The sequence below is a fragment of the Stomoxys calcitrans genome, chromosome 2 (assembly GCF_963082655.1).
Source record: "Stomoxys calcitrans chromosome 2, idStoCalc2.1, whole genome shotgun sequence".
Lineage (NCBI taxonomy): Eukaryota > Metazoa > Arthropoda > Insecta > Diptera > Muscidae > Stomoxys > Stomoxys calcitrans.
In genome coordinates this window covers 127,952,514-127,968,413 of record NC_081553.1, presented here as the reverse complement: position 1 = coordinate 127,968,413, position 15,900 = coordinate 127,952,514, and the positions used below count along the sequence as shown (strand labels likewise).

Here is a 15,900-nt window from a genome sequence, read left to right as displayed (position 1 = left end):
ACATCAATGGGTCGGATATTTAGAATAGTCTACAGTGCCCTAGTGGGCGTGGTCCTCATCGCTCCGCCTATGCCAAGAAAACATGTTCTCTGAACCTGTTGTATGGTCGTTATGTTGCACTTTTCTGCATGGCAGTCCACCAAACTACTGAGGCGTAAGTAAGTATTGGTCTAATCGCGCTCCTGTAGAGCCAGTGGACAGGCCCCATTTCGAGCCTACGGCCCGTCTATATAGTGCCCAACATCTGTGAACCTTCTCAGTACGCTCCTGTCCAAGATCACACCTAAGTATTTGACCTTGTCAGATATCGAAATCGTCTTATTGAGGAAATGTGGTGCGTTAAATTGGCCCACCTTTGTCTTCCTCGTGAACAGGCATATTTCAGTCTTCTCTGGGTTAACATTGAGAACTCTGGGTTTAGCCCAGTCATATGCCATATGCAAGACCCTTTCGGCCCTTCCGCATAGCTCGTTCGGATCCTTACCCCTTAGAAGTATTATAACATCGCCTCAAACCCTCTTCAGTCAGCATCCGTAATAGATCATTTATGGTGGTCACTCATAGGAGTGACGATAAAATGCCCCCCTGTGGCGTGCCCTGGCCACTTTCACCCTTATATTTATGCCATGGGACACACAATTTATCCACCTGTTCCTTAGCATATGGGTTATCCAGTCTCTAAGGACCCGGTCCACCCGGTACGGGTCTCATCAATGTGTCGGTCCGCACATTGTTAAAAGCCCCTCGATGTCAATGCATACCGCCAGGGTGTACGTTAGGGCATCGAAGGATTCTTCTATTTTATGCACAACCTCGTGCAGGGCAGACTCCACCGACACTTGACAAAGGCATCCTGCCAGGCTTTCGGAGTATATGCAAGTCCTAGGCACACTGTGAAAATATTGGCCAGATAAGGCATCAGATAGTCTGCCTCTTTCTGTAGTAACGCCGGAAATATTCAATCAGGTCCGGGTCACTTAAATGGTTTGAAGCTCCTCAAGGATTCCTTCACCATATCCGGTGTCTCCGTGAGTCCCGTCGTATCTTGTGGAAAATGGGTTTTCATCAAAAGCCTCAACATGTCCTCCGTTGTCTCTGCTCTCACTCTCATGTCGTCTACTACCGTTTCAGTTTGGACATGGGTTTTTGAGAAAAACGTTTTTATCTCGGCGGCGTCATTAACGACCTCTTATTAGTGTAGGTCGGTTGGGATTGTAAATAGGCCATATATGTTCATGTTTTGATATATTGGGTTGCCCAAAAAGTAATTGAGGATTTTTCATATAGTTGACAAATTTTTTCACAGCTTGTGACTCTGTAATTGCATTCTTTCTTCTGTCAGTTATCAGCTGTTACTTTTAGCTTGCTTTAGAAAAAAAGTGTAAAAAAGTATATTTGATTGAAGTTCATTCTAAGTTTTATTAAAAATGCATTTATTTTCTTTTAAAAAATCCGCAATTACTTTTTGGGCAACCCAATAGCTGCCACATAAACCGGCCTTGAATCTTGACTTCTTGAGCCACTAGAGGGCGCAATTCCTACCCGCTTTGGCTGAAATTTTGTACAGCGGTTTCTCCCATGACCTTCAACATACATGTCGAATATGGTCTGAATCGGTCTATGGTGGAGGGTATATACGATTCGGCCCGGCCGAACTTAGCACGCTTTTACTTGTTACTGTTTAAGGGCTATAAAAACATGTTGATTTCACTATATATTGTAGCGTACTAACTTTATGGGATGTTAAAGGCAGCTATCCTAGGTGGAACTACGTGGAGCTCAGTGTCCACAATGAGCAAAAGGGACGTACCAAAACAGGACGAGACCTTGGCAAAATGTAGCCACTCAGAACTGTTACTTAGTATCCCTCAACCCCTACATCTCTACTCAGAGTGAAACAAACCATGCGAAATTTGAGCCATATAGGATTTAAACAATGTCTACCAAGGGCTCAAGAAGTACAATCTGATGTGAGAACTGTATCCAAAAATTGGAAAGATTCAGCACATATGCAATCCCAAAAAAAAAAAAACAATTAAAAAGGCGTTAAGTTCGGCCGGGCCGAACTTTGGATATCCACCACCTCGGGTATATATGTAAATCACCTTTCATCATGATTCGGTCAAAATTTCATACCTTATGCCCCATTTCAGTTATATCAAAATATGTTCCGATTTAGACCAAATACTAATAAGTACAGTAGCTATATCTTAAAATAAAATAAATTTCTGCGACATCGGACAATAAATGAGCATTTTATGAGCCAAAAACCTAAATCAAGAAATCGGTCTATATGGCAGCTATATCCAGATCTGAACCGATCTGGGCCATATTGAAGAAAGATGTCGAAGGGCCTAACACAACTCACTGTCCCAAATTTCAGCAAAATCGGATAATAAATGTGGCTTTTATGGGCCTAACACCATAAATCGGAGGATCGGTTTATATTGCAGCTATATCCAAATCTGAACCGATCTGGGCCAAATTAACGAAGGAAGTCGAAGGTCCTAACACAACTCACTGTCCCAAATTTCAGCGAAATCGGATAATAAATGTGGCTTTTATGGGCCTAAGACCCTAAATTGGAGGATCGGTCTATATGGCAGCTGTATCCAAATCTGGACCGATTTGAGCTAAATTGACAAAGAATGTGGCTTTTATGGGCCTAACACCTTAAATCGGCGGATCGGTCTATATGGGGGCTATATTAAGATATAGTCCGATATAGCCCATTTTCAAACTTAACCTGCTTATGGACAAAAAAAGAATCTGTGCAAAATTTCAGCTCAATATCTCTATTTTTAAAGACTGTAGCGTGATTTCAACAGACAGATGGACAGACGGACGGACATGTCTAGATCGTCTTAGATTTTTACGCTTTTCTTGTTTGAAAGTGAGATTGCCTTCGAAAGTCGGACGGAAATCGACGCAAAATTTTATTATTCTTAATTGTGAAAGTCTCGCATTTTTTAACGGATGAACTCACTGTAACAATTTTAACTTTTATTAGTAATGGCTGGCGAAAACGGGCATTTATTTTTTTTTTTGTAGCGTTTCATGTTTTCTTACAGACATGTTTGTAAAAAAATCCCAATAGTACGCAAAGATTTTGTTCTAAAGAAACATCATGAAGATGTACTTGCTTCACATGCACGTCGATTGCTTCAATGAACTCTAAGAAATGTGCTGACCATGCACTCAAGACCATTTGTGAAATTCCATAAAAATTGTATATAAACCAAATGCCATGAAGAGTGACAAAAGAAAATCTTAAAATATCACGCATATCTTGATCGAGTAGTGCAGTCAGCTAGAACACTTGAAGTAGAAAAGAACGCGTTGGGAAGACAACGTTAGCATCTAAAGATGATGTCCTGGAAATATTTAATAAGCGTTGCGCTTATAGCGATATGGATAAAATTATCCCTTGGCGATATTGTGGTACAGTTGAACATAAATCGACCAGTGAATGATGTGAGTGATAAATTCGTTAGTTTTACCATGAAACCCGAGGATTTGTATGAGGCTTTGGATGGCTCCCATAGGTAAGTGGTGCATAAATTGTACCAGGAGGGCATTGAAGGAAACTCATCATCTATTTTATGTACTTGCAGAAAGTCCATTACACGCATGGCTTCCATGCTCGATCATTCTCATATTAAATTTGTGGGTGATTATTACTTTGCCTCAGAGACAAATACGAAACTTCGCAATCCCACAAAGATTGTATGGAAGGGTTTCAACAAATGGACCAGGTAAGGAGTGTAACTTCAATAAGGAATTTGCATTTAAAAACATCTATTTTAATTAACATTGTTTCGCAGAGCCATGGATTGGTCCATGATTATACCAGTTCCCTATACACCAAATGACTGGGATCCCATGCATGCTTTCAAAATTTTGAACAATTCCCAAGCTGTGGGAATTACCGATTGCATCTGGCAATTGGGTACAGGTATGAATGGTATTGCAAGTTTCACGTTCAACTCTTTACCATGTTTGCTAATGTGCGTGTGTATTTTGTTAATTTTTAGACTTTGGTACTTCTGCTGCTTCCGATTATGTCAACGATATGAAAACTTTCAATTTAATGGTTGAATCTTTCCGAGAGACTGATACCAATTGGCAAATTATGGGTGCTGATATTTCCTCGGGCAGTAGTCCTGATGAAACTAAAGAATACGTGCAAATGTCAAAAGACTTGAATACTGCCTTCGGTTGGATAGGGTAAGTACGAGTGGTAGAGTATCATTAAAAAAGATTTTGGAGTAATGGAATGGAACCATACATACATTTATAAATATTTGAATATGAAATTTGGGTTGGCATTGGAGGATGTTGGTTCACTTGATAATTTAGACAATTGAAATCGGAGAAATCATTTTTCCCATATATTGACTAAATTAGCTCAAACCCTCATTGCCGAGCACCACAGCGGTTATCGGATTTCTAAGAATTTTTCGTCAAGGAAACCATGGATTTAAAATTAAAAACGAGTTTTTAACATCAAAGTTTTCCAATCGCCTTAAAACAATTCAGTTATGAATAACTATCTGTGAAAATCGTCCTTTTTGTGAACTAAATAGTGTAATAATTATTTGAATAATTCTAAATATTGAATGGTAAACAGGCTGAAGTATGAATGGTAAATCTAGCACCAGCATGTTGAGGAGATGAAAGGACCGAGTGTTCGGAAAGGTGTACTATAAGGGATAGGAACCATCTTTCGTATTTCAAAAGCCAGGGGTCGAATTACCAAATTCGTTATCCTGTGAACTTTCCTATCAAATGAAATTTTATCTCATATATAATGGGTGTTATATCACTTTTTATATTAATTATTAATTTTTATATTATTATTAATTTTGTCATTCCGTTTGGAACACATCGAAATATCCATTTCCAACCCTATAAAGCATATATATTCTTCATCAGCGTAAAAATCTAAGACGATCTAGCTAAGTCCGTCCGTCTGTCTGTTGAAATCACGCTACAGTCTTTAAAAATAAAGATATTGAGCTGATTGCTGATTGATAGTGTTGAGCCCCTCGATATTCTTCTTCAATTTGTTTCAGATCGGTCCAGATTTGGATATAGCTGCCATATAGACCGATCCCTCGATTAAAGGTTTTGGTCCCATAAAAGGCGCATTTATTGTCCGATATCGCCGAAATTTGGGACAGTGAGTTAGATTAAGCACTTCGACGTTTTTCTGAATCTTGGCCCAAATTGGTTCAGATTTTTATATAGCTGCCATATAGACCGATCCCTCGATTAAAGGTTTTGGTCCCATAAAAGGCGCATTTATTGTCCGATATCGCCGAAATTTGGGACAGTGAGTTAGATTAAGCACTTCGACGTTTTTCTGAATCTTGGCCCAAATCGGTCCAGATTTGGATATAGCTGCCATATAGACCGATCCCTCGATTAAAGGTTTTGGTCCCATAAAAGGCGCATTTATTGTCCGATATCGCCGAAATTTGGGACAGTGAGTTAGATTAAGCACTTCGACGTTTTTCTGAATCTTGGCCCAAATTGGTTCAGATTTTTATATAGCTGCCATATAGACCGATCCCTCGATTAAAGGTTTTGGTCCCATAAAAGGCGCATTTATTGTCCGATATCGCCGAAATTTGGGACAGTGAGTTAGATTAAGCACTTCGACGTTTTTCTGAATCTTGGCCCAAATTGGTCCAGATTTGGATATAGCTGCCATATGGACCGATCTCTCGATTTAAGGTTTTGAGCCCATAAAAGGCCCATTTATTGTCCGATGTCGCTGAAATTAAGGACAGTGAGTTGTGTTAGGCCCTTCGACATTCTTCTTCAATTTGGCTTAGATCGGTTCAAATTTGGATATAGCTGCCATATAGACCGATCTCTCGATTTAAGGGTTTGGGCCCATAAAAGCGCATTTATTGTCCGATGTCGCCTAAATTTGGGACAGTGAGTTAAGTTAAGCCCCTCGACATACTTCTGCAATTTGTTCCAGATCGGTTCAGATTTGGATATAAAGACCGATCCGCCGATTTAAGGTCTCAGGCCCATTAAAACCACATTTATTATCCGATATTGATGAAATTTATGGCAGTGAGTTGTGTTCGGTCCCTCGATATTCTTCTTCAATTTGTTACAGATCGGTCCAGATTTGGATATAGCTGCCATATAGACCCACCTCTCGATTTGGGTTTTGGATCCATAAAAGGCGTATTTATTGTTCGATGTCGCCGAAATTTGAAGCAGTGAGTTGTGTTGGGCCCTTTGATATTCTTCATCAATTTGGCCTAGATCGGTCCAGATTTGAATATAGCTGCCATACAGACCGATCTCTCGATTAAAGGTTTTGGGGCCATAAAAGGCGCATTTATTGTCCGATTTCGTCGAAATTTGGGATAGTGAAGTGGCAATCTGCCATCAGACTCACTTAGACATTTTCGTCCATTGTGATACCACAGGAACAGAAAAAGTTTCTGTTCCTACCGTTGAACGCCTGACTTCGAAGCCTGGGGAGAACATCAGAAAAAATTTCAGCTGTGGCTATCGTCTTCTTAGGTTACGTTAGGGTTAAGTGGCAGTCTGCCATCAGACTCACTTAGACGTTTTCGTCCATTGTGGTACCACAGGAACAGAAGTTCCTGTTCCTACCGTTGAACCATCAGGTTCTAAATCAGACAGGTTCTCAAAGAAATGAGAACCTAAAGTGGAACTCCTTCTAACTGCTAGTGCGGGACACACACAGAAAGTGTTCTATAGTCTCTTCTTCCTCGATGTCCCTACAGCTTTTGCAAAAGTCGTTTCTGGCAACCTTCAGTCTGTCAGCATATTTTCCGATTAGAGAGTGACCTGTCAATGACTGAGACGTCTGTTCTAGCCAATGACAGCAAAGCAGTAGACTTTCTCAGGTCTAGATGGGGCCACATAGTTTTGGAATGCCCACAGCCCCCCCTTTGTTACCATCTATTATTCGTTGCCCTTCGGGCCTGGTCCTGAACATTTAGCTTACATGTCGCTAGAGGCATACCCACATATTCCAGTGTCCCTGGAGTGTGTAAGCTCTCAAGCTCGTCTGCTTTAGAATTCCCTGGGATATCTCTATGGTCCGGCATCCAGAACAGGTGAATTTTGAACTGTTCAGCCATCTCGTTGAAAGATCTGCGACAGTCGAGGGCGGTTTTTGTGTTAAGAAACGTTCTCCAGGGATTTAATGGCTGCCTGGCTGTCTGAAAAGATATTTATGCCAATCGTCGTAATGACATTATATCTTAGCCATTACACCACTTCCTTAATTGCAAGGATCTCTGCTTGATACACACTGCAGTGGTCGGGTAACCTCTATATAATATGACCAGGTCTAGATCTTTAGAGTACACCTCAAAGCCCACCTGGTCGATTAGTTTGGAACCATTCTTATAGAAGTCTATGTGACTTCTGTTACCAGGGATATCGTAGTTCCAATCGGTTCTATCAGGAATAGTGGTACAGTAATTTTTATCAAAAAGCGGCTTAGGTAGGGTGTAATCCACGATGCCTGGAACATCATCAAGTATAACATAGTGTCCATAGCCGCCACATGACCAATGAGACAACTCTCTTAACCTCACGGCAATGGTTGCTACAATTTGGTGTCGTCCTCGGTGTGGCTGTGATGCACAAACAAGCCATCCTTTGGATCCGGTTAAGTATTGACCAGTAGGTGGATTTTTGAAACGTCGTCCACCAGACCACAACACCATATATATTATAGGTCTGACAACTGAAGTATATACCCAATGCATGACACGCGGTCTAAATCCCTAACTTTTGCCAATCGCTCTCTTGTAGGTGTATAGGGCAAGAGTGTCCTTTCTTACCCTTTCCAAAATGATGGATTTGTAGTTCAATTTCCTGTCCAGCAAAACACCCAGATATTTTGGGCTTTCTGTAAATGGAACATTCCCTCCACCCAAGGAGACAGGTTTCACTGTAGGCAACTTGTATCTCCTGCTGAAAGGAACTACTTTTGTCTTGCACGGATTTATACCCAGACCACTTTCGGTAGCCCAATTTGCTGTTGCACGTAGAGCTTCCTGAAGTATATCCCTTAGAGTGCCGGGAAACTTTCCCCTAACCGCAATTGCCACCCTTTTTGGGAATAGGGTAAAAAACTTCTTTAAATTGGACTTCTAGCATTTTAAAATATTCTACAAAAATGTTCGCAGGAAAATTCTACTATAGTCCCCTGAATACACCAAAATCCAAACCATAAAATATACACCGGAAATCAGTAAAAAGGAAAACACAATTCAGGGATAAAGTAACCCCAATTAAGAGATTGGTTTAAATGGGAGCTATATCAGGTTATATACCGATTGGGACCATACTTGGTGGAGAGTCATAGCAAAAAGCATTGTGCAATATTTCAGCCAAATCAGATAATAATTGCACCCTCTGGAGGATCAAGATGGCCTTAAGAGGTCTGTTATTTGGTGTGGGCTCTGAAGGACATAAGTGTATAGAAAAATGCAAAATAGGAAAACATTTAAGGACATATTTAAATATGGATCAAATGTAATCCCCAAAGAACTACATCGACAGGAAGTTTGAAGCCGAAAGTTGCAATCGTTCGAGCGCTTCGATTGCTAGATAGCCATAGAATGACAGGACGTTTAGGAACATATATATTTAATTGGGTTGTAGATCGATATTTTGAGTTGGTACGAACAGTATTGCCGCTTATTTTTCCGCTTGATACTAGTACAGTGATCAGGTTAGTTTCTCAATATAAATCCTGTTTTTTTGTTATAGCACTGTGTTGTGTTCAATCTTTCGCCTGCTTGGTTTTGTTGAACTTTGCGAATAAGGTGGGCTGAGTTGAATGGGTCTAGCTGGGCATTCTGGTAGATCTGAATATTATTCCACTGCGTGTCACATAGCTTACGAGACCATTTTGGAGCTGCATAACTTACCACTGACCGGCCTGGCCCTGCCTTTTTACCTGGTCACCAAGGTTTCTTTGTTGACAACTCAAGTGCTGCCGGCTAGTGACTTGAGGACCTTGTATCTATGTCTGACCTAATCGCAAATTCATGTGTAAGAGCTGTCAAATGTGACACCAAGTATTTTGGGACACTTGATGGTCGAAATCGTTACTCCATCTACTAGCACATTTACCTCCTTACCCACCTCATGGATGTACGTCGTGAACAAAGTGGATGATCTTTAAAGTATAGAGAAGGAATACTGCAAGTCCAATCTGCACAATCAGTGTCAATGCTTGACCTAGCTTAACCAAGAGAAACGCTTCTTTAATCTCACAGCAGTGCTTGTAGGTGTCCAGTGTCATTTGCTGGGGGCTCACATTCAGTGCATGAGATGATGTCGTTCAACAGTCAATGGATAAGTCGAGGTTTTAATCTCCAACGATTTTCAATACCCCTCTGGCATATTTATAGGGCAAGATATCTTTTCTTTGTCCTGTCCATTGTTTGGATTTCTTTACATTTAATTTGCCTTGAAATGATCAGTGTAGGTCTGGATTTTATTACTCTTATATTGTGAATATTGAACATTTTCTTGTCATTTGTTAAAATGTTTTGCTTTTTTTAAGAATTTGAAGAAACTCCTAATTTTTTTAACATAATTAAAAATAAATTCCTTTAAATATTTCTTCCTTTACAGATCATCCGATTCATTTTTGGGCAATAGTTTAACAAGCGCATTCAACGAACATGACCCCGCTTTGAAAGTTTTATTCAAAGAAAAGGTCCCCGTTTGGTTGACACTACTGAAGACCTTTAATCCAAGCCTCTCCTTTATGGATGACGAAGAAGTTCAAGAGGGTCTCAATTGGGCTCAGACAATGGGAGATGCCGCCCACAATGGATTTGATGTTATATTCAAGCCAGTCTCTCTCTCCGATTGGGAATCTCCCAAGTATAGTTTCTATGTAACTGCTGTGTACAAGAAAGTCATGGGTTCCAGAGTATTTGCCGCTAAACCTCTGTCTGGCTTCTTTGGTCGTAGCAATAAATTGTATACCCACTGTGCGAATAGTGAGTCTGGAGGTCTGGCATTTATGGTGATCAATAAGCAGACTACACCTTTGCAGATAACTGTTAGATCTATGAGCAAACTTAAGGACAATGAAGTGTGGCAGTATGCCTTAACCATGTCCGATGGCCAAGTGATGTTGAATAACAAACAAGTTAGCATTAACTCCACATTGGAGCCAGAAATCAAGAGAAAACAATCCAACTCGTTTGTGCAATTGAAAACACCTGCATCCTCGGTTAGCTTTTGGGTGCTACCCAATGCCAATGTAGAACATTGTCAATATACCGAAGTGGACTCATCAATGTCTACTTCGACGGAAGACGAGAGTCAAGAATCCACGGAAAAGATCAAAAGATACACATCCTCAGATCGTTTGCTTAAAGAACTCATCAAAGAAGCTGCAGCAAAGACGGCCGCTCCCGCTGGGCGTAAGAAATACCGCCACAGACGTTCGGTGGACTCCAAGAATGAGCAAAACAAAAAATTTTTTCTAGGGAATGGAGCACTTGATAGTACTGGTGTTTTCAAAACTTTAACTGAGGCCATAAACACGCCCTTTAAACGTGAGGCGTTTTCCCCTGAAAGAAGGCAGGCAGCAATGAAATGGTTGGGTAAACTTTTTCGGGAACCTTTAAACGCCAATCTACCTTTATTACGTAGAAGCGCTCGAAACTCTGACACCTACAACGGCCCTTTTTTCATGACCAGGGATGGCAAGAAGACTGCCTTCACCAAGAAAGTAACAGATATTAAGAAACCGGAGAAAAAGACAAACAAACGTACATTTGAAGATTTGGAATTTGACGAGGAGAAGTTTTTCAAAAACGTGGGTGTGCAAACTGAACCGGATTATGTAAAATTTCCCGAAGGTGATGTATTCCTGCAGAATATAGACTCAGTAAATGGAGAGGACGTGGCAGATGAAGAACTGAAGATACAGCATGTCAAGAAGGTGTCTTCTAAAAAGGAACCAAGGCCAAAGCTATCCAAAGATATAGTCAATGAAATGAAACCACTCCGTCTATTACCCACAGAGTTCTACGAATCTTTGCCTGTAAATCCCTCGAAATCATCTGTGGACAATAAACCGTCTACTGGCTCGCCTTTCAACTCCTTGGGAGCTGATGAACCTCTCAACAAAGTTTATAGCAAAGGCAAATCGAATTTATTCAGCAGTTATTTCGATAAGCACGACGAAGGAATTGCATCGAACATCGATGAGCAGGATAATAGCGAACCAGCTGAGTCTAATGCAGATTCTGCAAACGATAGTGCGGATGAATTTGCCCAAGCTCAAATGAAAATGAGCGAAAAAAACTTTAAAAATTCTGCCGTCGAAGACGACAAAGAGGTAGAGACATCCAAAGACGTCGATGACATCCTAGTCGATAGCGAATCAATGTCATCGACCACTAGAAAATCACGTTTTTCGAACTTCATGAAAGACAGCTTCCTTGGAACTTCCGACGGTGATGAAGACGAGACGGACAGCACTGCACATGAATCGGAGCCGCCAACCACAAAGGCCAAGTTCGATGAATTGCCTTGGTGGGATTTGACATCTTCACGTTCGAAGCGTTCTTTAGATACAGCTGAATCTTGGCATGACAATATGGTTAGCAAAGACGAAGATCCGATTGTTGCAGCCAATGAAATATCGCCAAGTCGATTGCGGGCCTTTGAGTACAAGGTTGATGAGGCAGTTCGTAGTACGGGGAAGTCAGAAAATGATATTGATACCATTAGCAAGAAGTTTGTAAAAACCTTCAAGAGTCAGGTTACGAAAATCGTGGACATTGTCTCACAGCATGTCAACGAATGGTATAATTCTATGTCCAAACAGTTGGAAAATACGGATGGGGATGATACAAATGATATCTAAGATAAAGTAAAGTAGTCAACTGAACTATGAAATGAAATTAGTGTAAGTTTATAGTATATGTTTAGTACAATATATATTTATTTAATTAATTTATTTTTGCCATAAAAATAAAGCAGTTTTGAGACAATCGCATAATTTACTTATGGTCTGCTGATTAAAAATTTAAATTCTTTATTCATTATAGGAAACTGTTTTAAATTTTTAAAGAAATTCTTTAATTTTTGACTACAGTCACATTTTTACTATTTTAGAACAGCAGACTATGTTTGCTGTTTTAGCACAAAAATGCTGCAAACTAGCAAACTTTCAGTTGTTGCAGCAAGCATGTTGTTTGTTTCTACTGACAAATTTCTCAATTTTGAATTATTTTCCAGTTGATAAGTTTGGACTTATGTTTTTACTTTTTGAGCATCCAGTTGAAACAATGTGTATATGATTTCAATTAATTATTAAATTACTTCCTTATATCTTATATCTTATATATAACAAGTAAAAGTGTGCTAAGTTCGGCAGGGCCAAATCTTTTATATCCTCCACCTTGGATCGCATTTGTCGAGTTTTTTTCCCGGCATCTCTTCTTAGGCAAAAAAGGACATAAGAAAAAATTTGCTCTGCTATTAGAGCGATATCAAGATATGGTCCGGTTCGGACCACAATTATATTATATGTTGGATACCTGTGTAAAATATCAGCCAATTCGAATAAGAATTGCGCCCTTTGGGGGCTCAAGAAGTAAAATAGAGAGATCGATTTATATGGGAGCTGTATCGGGCTATTGACCGATTTATACCATAATAAACACGTATGTTGATGGTCATGAGAGGATCCGTCGTACAAAATTTCAGGCAAATCGACCTCTAGAGGCTCAAGAAGTCAAGATCCCAGATCGGTTTATATGGCAGCTATATCAGGTTATGAATCGATTTGAACCTTATTTGACACGTCTTGCAAAATTTCAGTCAAATGGGATAAGAATTGCGCCCTCTAAAGGCTCAAAAAGTCAAGTCCCCAGATCTGTTCATATGACAGCTATATAAGGTTATGAACCGATTTGAACCATACTTGGCACAGTTGTTGGATATCATAACAAAATACTTCGTGCAAAATTCATTCAAATCGGATGAGAATTGCGCACTCTAGAGGCTCAAGAAGTCAAGACCCAAGATCGGTTTATATGGCAGCTATATCAAGACATAGACCGATATGGCCCATTTACAATACCAACCCACCTAAACTAATAAGAAGTATTTGTGCAAAATTTCCAGCGGCTAGCTTTATTCCTTCGGAAGTTAGCGTGCTTTCGACAGACAGACGGACGGACAGGCGGACGGACAGGCGGACGGACAGGCGGACGGACAGGCGGACGGACATGGCTATATCGGTGTAAAATGTCGCGACGATCAAGAATATAAATACTTTATGGGGTCTCAGATGAATATTTCGAGTAGGTATAAACAGAATGACGAAATTAGTATACCCCCCATCCTATGGTGGAGGGTATAAAAATCAACTTGCGTTTGTTTGTTTGTTTGTTTCTCTGTTCCTTATAGACTCAAAAAGGGCTGAACCCATTTTCTTGAAATATTCACAGATAGTGCATATTGAATTGATCCCGTGGTGAAAATGGGGTACTACATGTCTGAAGGTGGGCGGACCCTCCCCTCTTAAACTAATTTTCAAAAACGCCAGATCTTGGAGATGGGTTGTGCGATTAAGCGAAATTTTGTGTGGCAGAAAACGTATCTGATATCCAAGTGTCGGACGAAATGTTTGGAGGACCACCCCAACCCCCAAAACACCCCTAAATCGGACATATTGATCGACCATGGATATACTGAACTCAACTGAATGGTGTTGGAGTGTAGAATATGAATCTGATATCAAAATGTGGGACAAAAACACCCCCAAAAGGGTTCACATTTACGACCATAGTAATGTGAGGCTCAAATGAAAGGTTTTTGGGAGTAAAGCATGAATCTGATATCAATATTCAGGAAAGAGTTTCTATGGGGTCACCTCACACCCATAACACCACCCAAATATGACGTATTTGCTGACCATTGTAATATGGGTCTCAAATGAGAGGTATTTTAAAGTAGAACATGAACCTGATGTATATTTTGAGGGCCATATCATATATATATGATATCAACATTCGGGACCAACTGTCTGGGGGACGTCAAACCCCCATATAGGACGTATTTGCTCACCATGACAGATTGGGTCTTAAATAGAGTGGAGCTCGATATTGATGTTTTTAAGGCCCATACCCCAAACCGGACACATCTGCTGACTTTTCCAATAAGGGGTTTAAATGAAAGGTATTTCAGATTAGAAAACGAATTTGATTTTAGTAGTTATTTAGTCTTCAGTTATTTAAAATCGTATAAAATATTAAAATTGGAATCAACTGCACGCTATACTACCTAGAAGAAAAAGATAAGATGAAACATTTAGGAAAGAAAAAAATTAATTTAGAACAAATAAAAAGCTTTTTGTTTGATCTAACGGTTAAAGCTATTTGATTGATTGTATTTGAGCAAACAAAATGTTTTAATTGAATGTTTCTAATGTGAATATAAAAGCAAGAATATACGAATTAGACATGTTTTGGGCAAAAATGATAATACAAGGGTCAAATATTTGGTTAATCTGAACGTACCTTTACATCAATGCTAAGTGTTTGTGCAACATTTGTTGCTGCTACATTTATTCGCTCTGACGTTAATGTGGTTTCAACTGACGGACGGGCATGACTAGATCGACTCATAATGTAAAGACGATATAAATTTTATGCCAGGGACCTAGCCGAGGGTGGGGGAGGGAGCTATGGAGCCCGAGCCTTCCCCAAAATTCCTATTTTCGAATGTTAGCGAGTATTATTATTGTTTAGTAGTACTCATATGAGACATATCTTAATTTGAACGGATTTTTATCAAAGTTGATAGCGTTCGTCTTTGAGCTGAAATGATATGTGAAAAATTTGGTGATATTTTGTAACCATATATGGAGTCCATGTTGATAAAAAAACAAACGACAGACGGATCAGAACAGAAAACATACGCGGACAGATGGACATGATTAAACTGAAACAACAAACACCCACGACTGTGGGTGTAGTTTATGCAGTAACCATAAAACCCATTGCTTGTTTACGAATTTCATTCTGGGTCCTAAAATTCGATCGCCATAATATTTCGTATTTTGTTTATTGGGATCAAACGGGTATTCGTTCGAATTATATGAATGAAGCTATACGCGCCGTATATGGTGTAGGTATTTATAGCCACAAGTGTACAGCACATATGCAAGATCTGCCAAATCAAATCAAAATAATTAGGCTTCTAGACGCTAAAGAAACCCAAATGGTGTATGTGGGAACTACATCAAAATGGGGACCAATTGCAATCCCCAATATCGCAATATCGCGCCTTAATAAAACCAAGTATCTGAACCAAATTTCAAGACCATCGGGAATATGTAGGTCAACCAACCAACCCACTATCCGTATCTGCGCGGGGGGTCGAGATTTTGTAGCTGGAGTTAGTATCCGTTTGGTCGTTCAGATTACCAGTGAGGTCATGGGTTCGATTCCCACCAGACACCTGGTCTGTCGCTACAGTGCTACAATGGACTAAATAAGTCTAAATGAGTCTGTTAATAAAATTGACTGTCCTTCTAACCGAACCGAACTTACACCCAGAGAAATAAGTCTGCTGATATCAACAAACACTGTCTGCTGCTATTAAATTAAAAATTGTGTACTTTTGAATGAGTTCAAACAACATTTTTGAACTTCTAAACAAAGAATTGAGGCAATTGATATATATTGAAAAAAATTGTCAATTTTAGGAGTTGATTTATTGTTTTATATCATAAATATAATATCATGTAGTAATTATTTTATCTGCTGCTATTCAAATTTGTTCAAAAATTAGAAAATTGAAGAAAATTGGAAGAATTGTATTGTACATTACATGCTTTTA

At 39.6% G+C, this 15,900-nt stretch overlaps 1 protein-coding gene across 2 annotated transcripts; it reads left to right on the top strand.

The window, feature by feature from the left end:
• Positions 1-3,342: 3,342 nt before the first annotated feature.
• Positions 3,343-11,946, top strand: LOC106095284 (uncharacterized). Of its 2 annotated transcripts, none has more exons than XM_059361830.1 (5): positions 3,343-3,545; positions 3,615-3,755; positions 3,825-3,955; positions 4,035-4,227; positions 9,658-11,946. In XM_059361830.1, the coding sequence occupies exons 1-5, from the start codon at positions 3,367-3,369 to the stop codon at positions 11,912-11,914; spliced, it is 2,901 nt and encodes a 966-aa protein (XP_059217813.1). In that variant the 5' UTR covers positions 3,343-3,366; the 3' UTR covers positions 11,915-11,946. The 2 variants fall into 2 exon arrangements, with proteins under 2 accessions (XP_059217813.1, XP_059217812.1); XM_059361829.1 differs by having other exon boundaries at positions 3,825-3,964.
• The last annotated feature ends 3,954 nt before the right edge of the window (positions 11,947-15,900 follow it).